General features: G+C 44.6%; 1 protein-coding gene across 1 annotated transcript in view; it reads left to right on the forward strand.

The window, feature by feature from the left end:
- The window catches only part of MAML2 (mastermind like transcriptional coactivator 2), a gene marked incomplete at both ends in the record, with an annotated part of 214584 nt that overhangs the window by 133902 nt on the left and 63913 nt on the right, over positions 1-16769 (forward strand). Inside the window, one exon of the mRNA XM_080356596.1 lies at positions 12040-13494. Within this exon, the coding sequence (XP_080212722.1) occupies positions 12040-13494 (1455 nt within the window). The remainder of the gene's footprint in view (positions 1-12039; positions 13495-16769) is intronic.

Here is a 16769-nt window from a genome sequence, read left to right on the forward strand (position 1 = left end):
GCTTATGAAAGAAAGGGGAGCATACGAAGAGCGAAAGGAACTAATTAGCACCAAGAATGATGTGGTCATTTGTCCACAAGGAACCGGTCTGCTGCCTCCAGAGTTTCATGTATAGCAGTTTGCTCTGCAGCCTTGTGACTGTAATGATTTCTAGTCACCATTAACTGGTGCTGTAAAGGCGAAAGGTTTCACATTAGTTTTCAAAATGGAAAATTATTTTTTTATCCAGTCTAGTGTTTTCTAAAGTACATTGGGATCCATATTTTGGCACCTAAATAGATGTCTGCTTTTCAGAGGCGCTGAATGTGCATCGGTGTCTTTTGGAATTTAGCTGGGAAACAAGGCTTGTTGCTAATGTGTTTGACAATGTCTAAATGCATGAAGAGTATTTTTCAGAAAAATATATTGAGATAAAGCCCTTGTCATGGAACCTTATAATCAAGGAGAGAGAAACAAAGTCCAGCAAAGTCAATTTAAAGGACTTAAGGAAAAGTATCATTTAGCAACTCTGATTCATCTGATGCAGAATCAGTTTGCTTGGTCAAACCTTTGGTTGTTTATGTCATTTAAAAGCTACTGATCTGATGCTTTCCCTGAAGGAGTCTATGTAGAAACAGAGACTGACGTTTTTCAAGTACATTGTCATTTATGGCTTTCATCTCTTCCTCCTCCCTCATCATGTATATAGTTGACTTGGAGACAAGTCAATTTTATAAATTTCCCCCATTCACTCTGCATTCAAAGTTTTCCCGTTACATGCCAGATCTTCGAAACGAACAACAAAAGGATGAGAGAGAAGGAACACAAGTTGTTAACTAGATATAAGGAAAAATGGTGGAGCTGGAATGGGGCCAGCAGAAGTTGTGGAGTCTTCATCCTTGGATGTGTTCAGCACTTGCCTGGACAATGTTCTGAGCAATCTGAGGTAACTTTGAAGGTAGCTCTGCTTTTAGCAGAGCCTGGACCACATGATGTCCAGAGATCCCCTTACAGCTGCGTCATTTTATGATCCTGAAGCTCTTCTCAGGAACCCTCCACTGAGACGCCTGCCACAATGCTTTTATTTTTTTTCTGTGAATAACATGGTAAATGGACAAGTAGCAAATGAACTCTCTACTGTGTTAGTGGTCTGCAGAGACGGAATCTGAGAGACCCAGCTATGGAGCTATGTGGCTGCAGAGGGCTTCCTCTGTATGACTCTTGGTGGGTGCTTACTGTAGGTGCCTGGATTCCTTATCCAAGTCAGGAGAGCAGCTGAACTGTTCTGCTGTTGGCCATTCCTGATGCATCATCAACATGTAGACTACAAAAGTGATGCAGCGCTGATGCAACAAAGCTCGGTCGTAATTGAGGGATCGATAGAGTCCTTAGCTGAGCCATTTTCACTGTGCAGCCAAAGGAATGCTGTTTCTTGTGATGGTTGTGGTACCTGTGTTGGGTCTTGCAGGAGTGTGTCCCCTTGTCACAGTGTGTTGTGTGAGGATGGAGATGCTATTCCACTCAGGTGTTTCCAAACAGGGAATTTTTCTCAATTTGAATTTTCGAAGTCAGTGATCACAATTGACTCAAGGCTACTGCAGAGGAAAATAGGACTTTGAGAATGGCTGTTAGCTTTGAGAGGCCTAGAGCTGCTCCTTTTTCAGTGCTGTGTCTGTTTGCATGAATTCACTCAACAGGTGATTGGTGCACATCGCAAATACAGCATATAGGAAGCATCAATTGTAGTGAATCCACTTGTGTCCCATTCACTGAAAACTATCGTAGTGGCCAAAAAGACCTGACAGTTTTGTGGCAACCCTTCTTGTTTTACCACCACAGCTGATGTAATGAGTAGTTGGCGGGGATGGGCTCCCATACAGAACTTCTAGAAGGATCTTCATCAGCTACTGAGCATCCCACTGTGTCTCGTGGGACTCGGTGCGGAGTTCAGGACCAACAATCTCCTTGAAGAAAGCTGCAGTCAGGATAAAGGCATTCAGTACAAAGGCTCTGGAGACCAGGGGACTGGATGGCTGCGGAGACATGGGTGCCCGCAGCTGAGGGTCGCACTGACAGCCTCAGTCAGCAGCACTGACCACAGCCCCCGGTGCGTGCTCGGCAGCCGGGCTTTGCTGCAGAGGGGCAGGACAAAGGGGATGAAGGCTGTGGTGTGCAAACCATGTTGTCTCCTCACTGTGGAGGTTTGCAAGTGTCCACGAGCCTCGCAGTCCATCTGAGGGTTGCTGAGGGCGCTGTCGTTGAGCCCGTGTCCCACAGACAGGCCAAGGCATGGCTCTCACGTTTTCCTTCCCTCTTTTATCCCTTCTTTGTGTCATCATATACCTCAGATTGAAGCACATCTGAATATGAGGAAAAGCTTTTTTACTTTGAGGTGCCAGAGCCCTGGAACAGGCTGCCCAGAGAGGTTGTGGAGTCTCCTTCTCTGGAGACATTCAAGACCCACCTGGACACATCCCTGTGTGATCTGCTCTGGTGAACCTGCTTTAGCAGGTGGGTTGGACTAGATGATCTCCAGAGGTCCCTTCCAACCCCAAACATTCTGTCATTCTGTGATTCCTACCCATTCCCTGACCAGTGTAACACTGTTTGATGTTACATTTCAAACCATGTGATGATGGTGTCAGGTTCAGAATAAACAGCTTGAGACACAAATCCTATTACGATGTTGTCTCCTTTTGCCAAAGCAAATCATTTTGCAAAAGCCAAGCTTTTGCTGGATGCTCCGTACTATCAAATATTCTCTTTTCTAATCAGAGAGAAAAAGAATGCCAGAAAACTTATTTTCACTTTCTTCAGAGACATCTCCATGCGTTCGACTTATCTGCTTGTGCAAACATATTTCACTCATCCTATCCATTCCGCTTGTCATTTCTCACATCCCTTTTTAGCATGATCTTGTAAGCTTTTTAGTACCTGAGTGGTTGAGGTTGTTTTTAGCTTGTAGGTGCCTTTTCCTTATCCCATACTGCTCCTGGTCTCCTCTATCTACGCTGACCTCTTCCAGCTCCTAGAGCATTCCTTCCTGGGTGGATGCTTGTTTCCAGAAATTTCCATTCACCCTCTTTGACCATTTTCTTGGGTTTAGATTCTTTTAGCCTTCTCATAAAAATAATCAAGATGGTACTCAAAGAAAGACCAGATAATGAAAGATCACCTGAATGGCAATATGTGTTAGTCTGAGGCAATAAGGCATTCGAGATCCTGTAACCTGCTAATGATCTTCCATTTTCTCAGACTGATTTTTACTATTCATTCCTGTTCTGTCATTCTGTCTGTGTCTTTGGGCTAGTATTGAAACTCAGGAGCATAATTAGTAGTAAACATTTAGATACTGATCAAATTACTTCCATATTTACAGTTTTCTTCCAGACTTCTAAAGGGTTGGAAATACAGGACTTCTGAAACATGGCCAGATATGTGCCCTTTCTAAACCCTTGTGGCATCTCATTGATAGCAGTGACAAATATATTGGGGAAGATACACAATCACCTTGACAGGCCTGCGAAAACCACTGCTCTTCCCTCTTAACTCTTTCTCCCCTGCCCGTTGACAATTTTAGCCAGTTGCCATGGACCATAGAGTGGCTTGAACCGTGATGTTTAATATGTCACATCCCCTTCTAAATATTTTATCATCACCTTTCATAAGTCAGTATCTTCCCATTTCCAAACAAATGCTCAGTCCCTCTTTAGATCTTGCTGAGCTCTGGACCTGCCATGTAATTCCTCTGACTCTAACCACATTGGTTGTAATGTTTATAATTTCATTTGGATTGCTAAATACTCACTTGTTCTGCAGTTAATCTGTCACAGTCTTATTATATAAACTTTCATAATTTTCTCTTTTATTTGTCCCTTCTATTGTCTGTTCTTTTCACAGAAGTATCCTCAAAGCTCTTAAATCAGTGTCGTTACTTGCCTTCCAAACCCTCTAAATTTTTGCCTGTTCTGCTCATATATGTCAAACTTTTGGTGGGGTGCACTTGGCATGTTTAAGCTGAAGGTTTTGAAAATGGCTATTAAATACTGCTTTTACTTTATGTCCTTTTTAATGGGGTGAACATGCATGATGGGGAGAGGCAGGGAGAAGATGCTATTATAATACAGGTCAAACCCAGCCATCAATCAGGTGTAGCAGCCTTCTCTTCCCACAGGCCTGATTTAGTCTTAAATATTACTTCTCCACTGCAGTTTTTGGTGGGGGATCAGGACTCCTTCCTCCTAACAAGAAGCCATTTTGGTAGTTGCTCATTAAGAGTCTCAGTTGATGCAGTGGTGGGAGGCGGTTCTCATTGAAGCTGGCCCTCCTTGTCCTGGCTGATAGAGGCAATGCTGGAAGCACGACTGGGTGATATGCCGAAAGGTTCTCTTTTTTCCAGTTAAGAAGTCATTACTATATCTCCTGTGAACTGCAGCTTACCCTGCAGAAGACCTCAAGGCCAAACAGCTGGTATGAGTGTCCTGTGTGACGCACTGACTTGCAGGAAGAAACAGTCTAAATATTTCCTTATTTTCCAAGGCTGGATGGATAGCTGCTGTCTTCCTCCATATATTGAACTTTTGATACAGAGTGTTGCAGAGGAGATAGGTGCTTAGACAGGTAATAAAAGCCCATGTGTGGGCATGAATATGTGCTCTAATGAAGTTACAAAGCCTCCACACAACCAGTTTGAAAGTGATGCTGGGCTGAAAACCAGGACCAGACTGCTCTCAGTGATCTCTCTTTAGGTGAAATCTGCTATACTATTGATCTCTAAAAGGCAAATCAAATAACAGCAGTCACATTTTTAAGGATTAGGAGCTTCCTGTGCAAGACAGTATGTGTTTTTAATACTTTAAGCTGACTTATGAAACTGGTAAACAATGTGGAGGGTGGTGTTGGATGACCTCTTTTACATGCCTGATCATCCTGTCAACATTTATAATGCATTTGTATTTCCTTCTCATCAGGATAGGATCAGTTAAGCACTCGCATTTCCCAAAGCTCAGGTTGCATTACGCTTTGTTCCACATTTCATGGTAATAAACATTGACATAAATTTCTGTAGATTTCACATAAAGTGATTGTTAATTTATTCATGGTTGAAAAGGATCTTAAAAAAAAAAGGAACAAAACAGAAAAGACTTATCCAGAAGACAAATACACAGCTTGCAGGATAAGAAATACAGATCTTTCATGGCTGTTTGTTTTGCACACAGTAATGACTGCTACATTCTGATTAGCAATCTTGACCTAGTTAAAGTGCTATTGTTTCTCTGTGTTCCTATTCTTCTAAAAGACTGTGGCTAGACATGATATTTTATAATCCATCAGATGTAAAATCTGCATAAAATATATAATTGTTGTGCTTCAGCAACTTGGACCAAAGCCCTGACATTTTATTTCTAGGCAGTACACTGTGAATAATATAGATGCATTTTTAGGTTGGTATGTTCAGTTGGCAAGATATGTAATTTTTCCATAAGCGAAGGTAAATGGTGGGATTTCTAACATACTGATTACTATTCCAGCCTTATTTCCAGCTAATGAGAATTAAGTGGATACTTGTCAGCCAAGGAACATCCTTATTTGTTGCCATAAATTCCATTTTAGCAGCACTTTCACTGCAGTAAACAGGGAGAAAAACTTGTGTTACCTCTCAATCAACATTATGATTGACAGTGGTGCTTATGCCTCAGGATCGGCCAGAATGAGGCCGCCAGTGCTAGAGATCCTTTATGGACACTCTCTCCTCAAATGTCGTGTGATCACAAAGACAGGGATGGGTGGTGGGACGGTTTGGGATGTGCAGAGCAAACCCCTCATGGCAGCAAACGTTGCTCCTTGTGAGCGGAGCGGCCTGGGGAGCAATTCATTAAATGGGAGAGGAGTGGGGCAGGGTGGAGGTGTGCTGGCTCGGGCTGCCGCGCTCACCAGCCGTGTGAGGCTGAAGGCACCTGCTCCTCCTCCTCTCTGCCTTCCCTTCCTGCAGACCCTCTTGGGGTGGGTGTCATGTAGGAGCATGAAGAAGAGAAGGCACCTGGAGTTGAACCTGTGCAAACCAGGCTGGAGTGGGACACAGCATCTTCTCCTTATGCACAGGTCTTTGTGACCATGGTAGGACCACCTTGACCCAACCACGGTGCCGTGTGGACACACCAGCTCTCGGCGCTGCTGCCCATTGTGCTCAGGGCCTCCGCTCTGTCATGCAGTCCTGCATGAAAAATGAATGTTGTTTCCCAGATCAGCGTCATCCAGCAGGTTGGACTTTCTGAACTTGCAGTGCTAAAATCTCTCTGAAGACATCTGTCACGCTTGCATTCTCAGCCATGTCAGGTGGAAGCTGCAAATGAAGACAAAAGATTAAAAATAAATACCCTCTTGCTGTGCAGAGAAAGTGCAGCACGGAGGGGCTGGGGAGAGGTGCTCAGCAGAGGACCATGCTGTTGAGATCTTCAGGAGAGATGTCAGGGTGAACCTCATGTGGGTGTGGGGAGGAGCAGGAACAGCCAGAGACACCAGATTTCAGAAGATATGTAGAAAAAGCAGTAACAGGACCCCTTTTGCCTGTTCCTAAAAAGTGTGTCTGTAGTCAGAACCAGGCCATGAGGGTGTGCGTGTGATCATGGCATTAGGACCTGTGGTGGCCCCAGAGGTGGCAGCTCAGGGCAGCGGCCCCTCCTCATCCACGTGTCAGCCCCGGGTGCCTCGGTGGCTCTGCAGCTGGCCACGGTGTGTGTCACCACGGCCACCACGTCTGGCCAAAGGGCTAAGAAGACAAGGAGAGGGCCACCTGGCCCTCCTGCATGCTGGGGAGACGCCTGCAACAGGGCGGCTCAGCACAGCCGGGAGGCTCAGTGCCAGCCTGGAGAGGTGCTCCCAGCTCGCTGAGCCCCGGGCACCGCAGGAGGTGGCACTGCACAGTGCTGGCAGCAAACGCTGGGACCGCTATTTCGAAAATGAGAGCTGCTGTCATTCAGGATCAGGCCCTGAGTCCCAGGGGTGGGTCTCTGGGTCCAGCCCTGGGATGCGAAGGTGCTTTCACAACATAAATAAGAAGTAGCATTCAGTATGTTTTCCTCCTCTGGAAAATTTGGAGTTTGGCTTTTTTTTTGGCCACTTTCATTGTTCAAATATTTTCTGTATTTTTCATGTAATTCCTTTACCCTTCCCGTCCACAGAAACATGAAGGATTTTGTTTACGGTGCATCCATAGATACGGTCAGCACATATTGTGAGAAAGTCTAGGAAATTCAAGAGACCCTTTAAAGTAGATTTGTCTGCTGCTTCTATATTAAAAGCATAAAATCCAAAGCTCCTTTTTTAATATCAGAAGTATTACTCCACATGAACCGCTAATGCTGCCACGCTGCCTGCTTTACAAACCAAGTGTGATAATCGCTTGGAGTTTAAGCTACCAGCATGTTATGAATGTCGTCCCTGTTGTTCCACTACACAAGCTCAGAAGGCTCCACACCTCACTAGAAAAGCGTGAGAGATGAGAAAACAAAGGTGGCAGGAGTTCTTCCTTTTACCTCTCCAGCTAATAAGGGTTGGTGGAGACTTACAATTATCACACTGATGTTTCCTCTGTAGTTTGCTTGGAGCATTTTGGTGTTTTGGGCCAGTCTTACATGTCTGCCTATAAACATTTTGGCATGACCGTCAGATGTGTTACTAACATCTCTGCACAGGGCCAAGGATGGGTTGCACTAGGAAATGAATCTTTTTTGAAGTCTGCAGGCACTATGGAGATAGTCGGGCAAGTCAGAGGGACAGGCTGTGTTTTACTTGTCTGGAGAGCTGTGAAACTAAAGGCTGGTTAACCGAGGACTTTTGTCAAGCTCTGAGCTCTTACACGTTGCTAAATGAAGCAGAAAGCAAATTGCAAAGGCACTCTGGCTGAAGAAGCTGCATGAAGTGCACGAAAAGTAAGACTTTAAATGAAAGTGAAACCAGATAATGTTATCATTTCCTGCTGCCACATACGAATTCTCTTCTTGGCCTTATTGGACAGTCCCTGTGGAAAGGAATACAAGGTGAATGCCCATGGGGAATGTCAGAAATGGATCGAAGATATGATTAATATATTGTTAAATATGGATATTTTGGAGAAAACAATGTCTAAAATTTCTCACTGACAAATTGTGCTTTTGCACCAAAGAGCTTTTTGTTTCTATTTTCTGAAAAAACTTTTGAGCCAGGAAAAAAATAATCAATTTTCAGCAAAATCCTCTAGGTTTACATTTAGTAAAAAAGAATAATCCAAAAGAAAGGTCAAGCAAAAGTGCCTTTTTTTTTTCTTTCCCCAAAAAGATAAATAATCTGATAGCAGATTTTGATGAGCCCTAATTATTAGCTCAGTGGAACTCCTGCTGATTTCTCCTAGTGTGAGGGAGCATTAGAGAAGAAGCCACCTCAGATCCCTCTTAACACTCAGAATAAGTTGTAAATAGAAATTAATTGTCCCTCCGCACAGGATATGGTGTCTCACTGGGTCGTTTAGACCAAGTCACCTCTAGGGTTTGCTCTGGAGTTAACGTCCCTGCGCTGTTTGGCCAGTAACAGCACTGCAGCGTCTCGCAAACGTGATCTCCAGAGGCTTAGCCTGTGAGGTTTTAACTTCAGAACGCCAGTGTATCCAGCAGCCCCTCGCTCTAAGTGCGCAAACACATGCTGAATCACCAGAGACTGCTCAGCAAAAGGTCTTAAATAACAGGGGCTGGGAGGAAATGGATGTTCTCTTTGATGGTTTATAGAGTGCTGCCCACCTGCCTGTAGGATGGAGCTGTGCAAGGAGGGTTTCCTCCTCTCCCACTTACTGACATGTCACTCATTTCCCATCACAGAGCCTTTCAGTGTTACGCAGTTCAAGTAGTTTGAGATGTGTCATCACGAGCCTGTTTGATCTGAGGAACGTGCCTGTGCATTACAGGAACTTTTGCTTTACTTTTAACGACCCAAATCAATCCCAGCTTGCAAATTGGAAGAGATGGAGCCCAAAATCTGGCAAACTCTTTTTTTTGTTTGTTTTACCTTCTGAAGTGTCTTGTGGAACAGGGCTTTAGTACCGACTTTCAATCAGTAGTTGTAAAATGTGATTGCTAGAAAACTGCAAAGATCTGAGTGATCAAATCCTGGTCCGCTCCTTTCTGAAAACGAAACAGGCGTAATATTGGGGTGGCAGCGTCCCACAGACGACAGCACTTGGATGAAATAGCAAGACTGTGATGGACACTGTTTGTCTCACTGAACAAACACAGACCGGTCCCCTGAGAGTCACCCTGACACAAAACTGGTAACAGCTCGATGCAAGGAGGGACAGGGTCTTTATCCCCGTGGGTTGCCACGTCCTTCCCATGCCCTTGCCCTCCACACCTCTGGCTCACGGAGGATGTGAAAGTGGGACCTTTTCAGCAGCTTCAGTGAAGTCTCCCAACAGTCCCCTGCACCTTTGCAGCCTCCCACAGTCTCATTACTGCGTTAAGGTGGGGGCATCTATGGACCACGGTGGTGTCAGCATTCAGAGGGGAGTGTTTGCATGGTTTGGGGAAAATGTCATAATCCTGAACAAGTTGCTTCTTTGGAAGTGCATAGTGCATTTTTTGGTAGGCACGATAGCAGCGCAGATGTCGTGAACCCAGGGGTCCTCCAGCCCATGTCAAGGGAGGGAACGCTTGTTAAGGGATGTGTCTGGAGATCACAGTGGCTCTGCTGCTGAGTTGTGCATGTCACCAAGCGAACTACAGCTCACCCATCTGCTAGCAGCGAGCTCCAGTGCAGAAGAGAAGCAGCACAACACAGCGCAACACCTGCATTCTTAATTGTATCAGAAGGCCTGGTGCAGGTGCTCTGAAAATGTGAAGACATTTTAAACAGCTCCCTCTGACTCAAAATGTCAAGTAAAGCAAAATTATCTCAGAAAGGCATATTAGCCACATAAAGCACAAACGTATGCAGAGGGTATATTTACTCATTATCTGTTCAGCCTTTCTGTGAGCAGCACATCTGAAAGCAAAACATGCTGATGAGCTGGGGACTTCCCCATTTCCCAGGAAGACAATTTTGGGGGCAAGACAATGATTTCTAATAAATGCACTGACAGGAAAGATGATGGGAAAAGGAAGTGCAGCTTACCGTTTCTTTTTGCAAAGGAAAGTACAGTGACTCATGTGTCAGAAGGAACACGCTAACCAAAGACTGGCTGTGCACTTCACAAGTGACCACCCAAAATGTTCCCCATAGGGAACAGCTAATGACAACTGGTTACTCTTGAAGGCACAGGGTCTGAGGACTTGTACAACTAGGCACCAGCCTGTCTGTCCTTATGAAATGAAAAAATGAATCTGTGATTCAAAAGCTATGCTGGAAGCATAACTTGAGATAGGAGATGAGATTTTCGATGTCAGAGGGAGAAATTACAACTGTTATTTTAAAGGGTAAACGCAGTGACCTGATGCAATGGAAGGATAGGTGAGTACTGAGGAAGTATCTGTCAGTTGAGCTCTTCCCAAGCAGCTTACTGGTATTCACACCATAATAAAAGTGTTCGTGCCTGGAGTTATCTGGGAAGAGCTCTTACCTATAGATATGCCTGAAGTTGAGGGTAATGGGGGCCACAACAGTATTAGGTGTCCGTGGACTTCTGTACTTGAAACAGCATGATACAAAGGATGTCATTTGAAGATCTCATGAATCATCCTTCCTCACTTAACTGGAAAATTAGAGTTCTCAGTGTTCCCTGCGCCCATCACAGGCTCCCAAGGTATCACAGTTTGTACAGGCACCATTTTCTCACTGGCACACACAGGTATTTGCCAGATGACATTGTGCTGTTGCCTCCAAGGCCGGTGCACTTCTGCCCAGGTGCAGATAGCAGAAGATGAGCCGTGTTTCCCTGCAGAGTTCCTTGCTCACAGCTGACAGTGACAGCGTTTGTGCCGACAGGGCGAGGGCTGCGTGTTCACCGCATCCAGTGGTTGGTGTGCGCCGTTCATGTACGGAGCTAGAGACATGACAGCTCTGCTTGTTCAAAAGCTATCTGTCCTGTACAAACCGTGGTTCTGAAATCAAAGCAGTTCTTCTTGAAGACACCTGCACCAGCCCAAACTTTTCAGTTCATGGGACTACAGCTTTGTTTTGTGTGCAGGGTAGGGGTTGGTGTGGCAGAGGAGCATGCAACAGGTGGACAGGGCCATGAACCTCTTCTCCTTTGGTAGGTCCACAAGGCTTGTGAGCACATGAAAGTATCACTGTAAATATTCAAGGAAAGGAAATAGAGTTACAGTTCTCAGAGCAGTGTTGCATGGTCTGTGTGTTTTATAGCAGATGTTTCAGCACATAAGCAATTAGATCTTAATGTATTAATAGACATCTCTGTAAAATAATCCGGCAGTACATTATGAACCAGACCCTTTGCTGACATAACCTGACATGGCTCCAGTGGCTTCATTTTCAGTTTTGAACAAATTAACTTCTAACATCTTTAATTATACACATCTCTGGCCAGTATAAACCTGTGCGAAATCAGGATGCCTGGATCTCATGTATGCCTTTAAAATATCTCCTAGGACTTTTGGACTCTACAGCAGTCAAAAATGGCCTTTGGGATCGTATACCAAAATCATGAGAGTGCAGTCCTGCAGCACTGGATAGGGCAGAATTCATGACTGTGCTAGTCTCTGCTACTGAAAAATACTTCAGATCTGGCTGGCACAATTAGAAGGGAGAACTCTGGGGCAGATATGTCCTGGGCTTTGCCAGCTATGGCTCTGGCAGCCTCACACCCAGAGGGGAAAGGGATTTCTGTGGTCAATAGGAGGCAGCAATGCTTGAAAAATGCTGGTGGCCAGAAGGACGGGGTGGTGGTGGCAAGATGTCTTGCAGCATATTTTCCTGCAGTTCTGCATAGTTTCATTGACTGACAAAGTCCAGAGTAGCTTTCTGTAGTAAGTGCTGCTTACTTGCCTGTTGACTTGAAAGATAATTCTAGCAAATAGATTACAGATTGTTTCTTTGGTGTCATCTAATGACTTTTCTTTTAATCTCTTCTTCTTCCAGCTCCAAGGCTCCTTGAAGAGAAAGCTGGTGGTCAATCTGTCACCTGTCAACAACAAGAGGCCCAATGGTGTTTCAGAGAGCTCTTTCCTGGACATTAAGAGGATAAGAGTGGGTGATAATATCTCACTGGGACAAGGTGGACAACATGTTAACAATTGCCAAAGCCAGTCAATGTCAGGAACTATGTCTGTGGGGCAAGGGTCACAAAGAAAGGCCAGCAACCTAGCAAACAATACACATGCTAGTGGGAATGGCATGTTTAACATGACTTTGAAAGAGGTAAAGAAAGAACCAGGAGAAACAATGTCCTGCAGCAAACACTTAGATGGCCAGACATCCCACGAGAACACATTCCCTAACAGATATGGGGAAGAGGCATGGGAACAAATGGATCTGGATCTTCAGGAACTCTTTAATGAACTGACTAACATATCAGTCCCGCCAATGAGTGATCTTGAACTAGAGAATATGATAAATGCCACAATAAAACAAGATGAGCCATTCAACATTGACCTGGGGCAGCAAAGCCAGAGGGGTCCTGTGAGATCTCTGCAGATGGATAAGATGGTGATAAAGAGTGAATACCCACCAGGCATGAACCAGGCTCCTGTGGGCTCCCCGCAGATGAGGCCTTCTTCTACAGGTCCAGCCTTCACTATGGCCACCGCTGCCATGTCCACCTCTTCACCCATCCCTTCGGTGCCTCAGAGTCAAACACAGGTGTCGCAGGTTTCTTCTGCGTCCAGTCGGCCGTTGCCTAACTGGCAGGAGGTGTCTCATGCACAGCAGCTCAAACAGATCGCAGCCAACCGGCAGCAGCATGCCTTGATTCAGCAGCAACAGCAGCAGCAGAACCAGACGGCCAACTGGTCCACCTTGTCTCCATCAGGACCTTCGCCTGGACCCTTTGTGCAAGAGAAAATCCCCAGTCCTTCTTTTCGCCAGCAGCAGTTCAGCCCACAAAGCTCAGCGATGCTCGGGGTACCGGTCAATGGGAACCAGCCGAAAGGGCTGAACAACTACGTTTATAAACCAACCACTGCCCAGAGCAATCCCATGGACATAATCATGCAACAGAAGCCTCAGGACCTGAATAGAAACTTTATCAACAGCGCTCAGCCACCACTAGAGCAGCATCATGGCAACACAAAGCCTTTGTTTCACTTTAACTCAGAGCAAACAAACCAGCAGATGCCTTCAGTTTTGGGTTCCCAAAACAAGCCCGCCCTTCTGCACTACACGCAGCAGGCACAGGGTTCAGCCCCCATGCAACAGCCACAGCAACAGCAGCAGCAACAGCCGCAGCCGCAACCTGCTCAGCCTCTCCCCAACCAGTCTCTGCAAAGGCCGCCTAATGTACCCCTAGCAATGCAGCAAAAAATGATGCTTCAGAAAATGCAGCAAAGCCAGCAAATCTCAGGTTTGCAGTATCCCGTCTCCCAGCAGCACAGACAGGTAAGGCAAATGCCTCCTTATTTCTTACAGAATCTTTCTGGTCTGTGTAGTAAAAAGGCTTTTCCAGCCTGGCCTTATTCCTCCAGGAGATATGTACTGGTGGCAGATAATCTCCACCTCAGCACATACTTAATTGAGCTGGTGATGGCACATTTAGCACCTATTCAGGTATATCATGGATGGACATCAGCAAGTATTTCAAGAAAGACATGTTCATAACACTTTTTTCTTAATGCAATGGAGTGAATATGTCTGTATTATGTAGATACTTGTCAGAAAGGTGAGATAGTAGGGCAGATGCAAGCTTGTTTTGGACCCCTATCCAAGTTTTCTAGTTTACAAAAATCTAAGCTCTTTTGAATGGCAAAATTTTAATGAACTCCTGTGTTATCATAGATAATGTATTTTACAATGTTAGTTTTTATGCCATCATTTTCCTCAGGGAGGCAAGGTTAGGAAATTCTGGGTTTAGATATCTTTTGAAAGACATGACAAAAATACTGTTAGCACATTTGTTATCTGTTTGGTAAAGGAAAACTAAGACTTATCTGTGAGCTTTATAAACACCCATCACACTTCTGGGAATATTCTATGGATAAAATATTATACATGCTTAGATATGAAGGTCAAGGTTGCCACCGATACATCTACAATTATATACCACACGGCCAGCTCCCACGGTGTTGTCATGAGCCAGTGCTCTGACACCAATGATTACTGTAGCTCAGCTCTGCTGTGTCAAGTCACTGTGCACCAGGATCCATTGTTTCAGACCTGCCAACCAAAGTTTGGATATATAACCTCACTGTATCCCAGAAACTGAAAAACAGGTACAAAACAAGTAAAAGGTGTGTTTGATCTTGGGACATTTAAGCCTTGTGAGGGTATGGAGTGGCAATATGGGTGTGGAGATCATTGTGGATTTCTTATATGTGAAAGTCAGCTACAAGAAACTACTGAAAAGTGAAAGCCTAAGCCTTCCATAAAGTCCCAGAGAAGTAGCATTGTGAATGAATTGTTCAGAACTGGAGTTTCTTGGCCAAACTGTTTGGGTGAACAGTCTGATGGTTTGTGGGTTTTTTTGTGGTTTGTTGTTGTTTTGGTTTTGGCTTGTTTGTTTGTTTTTAATATAGTTTTATGCACGGAAACCCATCTCCTTTTAACTCTTTTAAACTCCCTGATGAACCAACCACAACTTTCTCAAACAGTGAGTCCCTTAGCAAGAGCTATGAGGCGAAATATTCAGGCATCTTTGAGTGGGGAGATGTTGCTTTGCTGGGAGATGCTGGAGAAGGAACGTTGGCAGGAGGCGAGCACAGCTACAGCTTTACTGCTTTACAGGAGGTCTCTGCTGGCTCTTCCTCTCCGTCTTGGGCTACTGCTCTCCTAGGCGCATTTCCCTATTCTCTTAATAGACTGGCAGGGAGATGAATTTTAACAGTTCTTTTATTCAGCCATGATGAAGCTTCCAGCAGTCTGTCAGCACAGGGGAGACAGGCAGGACTTCTGCAAAGACTACTATTTTTTTCTGAAAAAAAAAAAAAAATATGCAAGGTCACATTCTGGAAAGGAATAAAAACACTGAGAGCAACTCTGCTTGAGGCAATACTCGCTCCCTGCTCTGTGTCCTCCTGGGCTGCTGCTCGGGGCAGCAAGCCAGCGAGATGGTACTTGGCAACATGGCCATGGCAGCACTAGAGAGATTTACTGTGAGTGCTGGGGGATCTCTCACCTGTACTGACACAAGGACTTTTGGCTTAGGAAACTTTCCCCAAATGAACTTTGCTGAGTGTCAAACTTTAGATACTACACCAAGGAAGGAGTTTTGCCTGTCAACACAGACTTCTGCAAGTACCCTTCCAAAGTTTTTGGTCATCTGACTACTTCCCATAGTTTTGTCTGAAGGATGTGCCTACCTGACCCACAGCACAGCTGAGAAGCTTAGAAGCTTTGTAAACAGAGCTTACAGGGCTTTTGCAGAAAGAATGATATTGTTTCTATGCTCTAGAGAGATAAGTGAACTTTTTAAAGAGATCTTTACCAGTTGTTCCAAAGTTTTGCTGAAACTCAGAGAACCAGATAGATATCTCTCAGTACTCTGTAGCTGGTGGAATGATACTTAGAAATGCAGACGGTCCATAAATAGGAGGATTTTGTATTGGTTTGAACCTAACTCTTCACCTGGCAATCTTTATGAATTCTGTGTACTCCTTTAGGGCCTGCCTGAACAGCAGCAGGAGCCCACCAGCCCCTTGGTCAGGCCTGCTTGTCCCTATAGGTCCACTCTTAATATTAAATCAGAGTGGGAGGAGACAGCCCTGATGTTATATTCCAGTAAAGACAACAAAGCTCAAAGCAACCTTGTGGGTCAGCTCCTGCTGATTTTAGTAATGGGGCCATCACCTCGTTTAGGCTGCATGGTCTTCTTTCCTGGAGGATCATCTCCCACCTCTGAGGATTCCTACACATCATTAACAGTAAGCATGATTAATGACCAGCATCTACTAATTAACTTAATGATTAATAATTATTTTACTCGTGCACTACTTCTTCATGAGGAATCAAGGTTTAATTCTGCTTTGTATCATTCAGCTCCTCCTCAGATGATTAAAACTATGGACTATAGGGACCATCTCGGTACTGGCTGGAGTGCTTTGTAGCTGCAAACATGCGTGCACATTCATAAAGGGCTGCTATGACATTGCCATCAGATCACACTGACTGAGACACTATAAATTCACATTTTCAGCTGAACCAGCTCACCTTCTGCAATTTTACTTGCTGAGTTTTAAGATCCCAAAAAAAGCATTTGAACTTGACTTTATCAGCCCAAGCTTGCTAACTGGAAATGTAAGGCTTATAATTCCTCTGCTTGTCACATTCACTTTGTGTCAAATGGAAGCGAACTTGTAGTGGGATTTGCTAATTAGATGTCTTTTGCCTGCAGGGAAAAGTCATAAAAATGATGGAAATCTTCTTGGTTTCCTGGAAGGCTGATCTGAATGAAGGTTTTGTTTGCTTCTCTGTTTTATTCTCCATTGTTGTGGGAAAGATTCACCTTTCCATTTTCTATCAGGATACAGCATATGCAGAGTCATGAAAAAACTCCTAGAAATTTGACACTCCCTTTGTTTAGTGAATAATTAGAAGCTCCAAATTCTGCACAGGTTTAATCAGGTTTGCAATACTTATAGAGAACCTGGGCTGATGTGGGGAAAATCTGTAACTGGGCTTGGGTAGAAGTTTGAAGTCTAACTTTCCCCTTGTGGAGAAAT

The sequence above is a fragment of the Nesoenas mayeri genome (assembly GCF_963082525.1).
Source record: "Nesoenas mayeri genome assembly, chromosome: 1".
In the NCBI taxonomy this organism is placed as follows: domain Eukaryota; kingdom Metazoa; phylum Chordata; class Aves; order Columbiformes; family Columbidae; genus Nesoenas; species Nesoenas mayeri.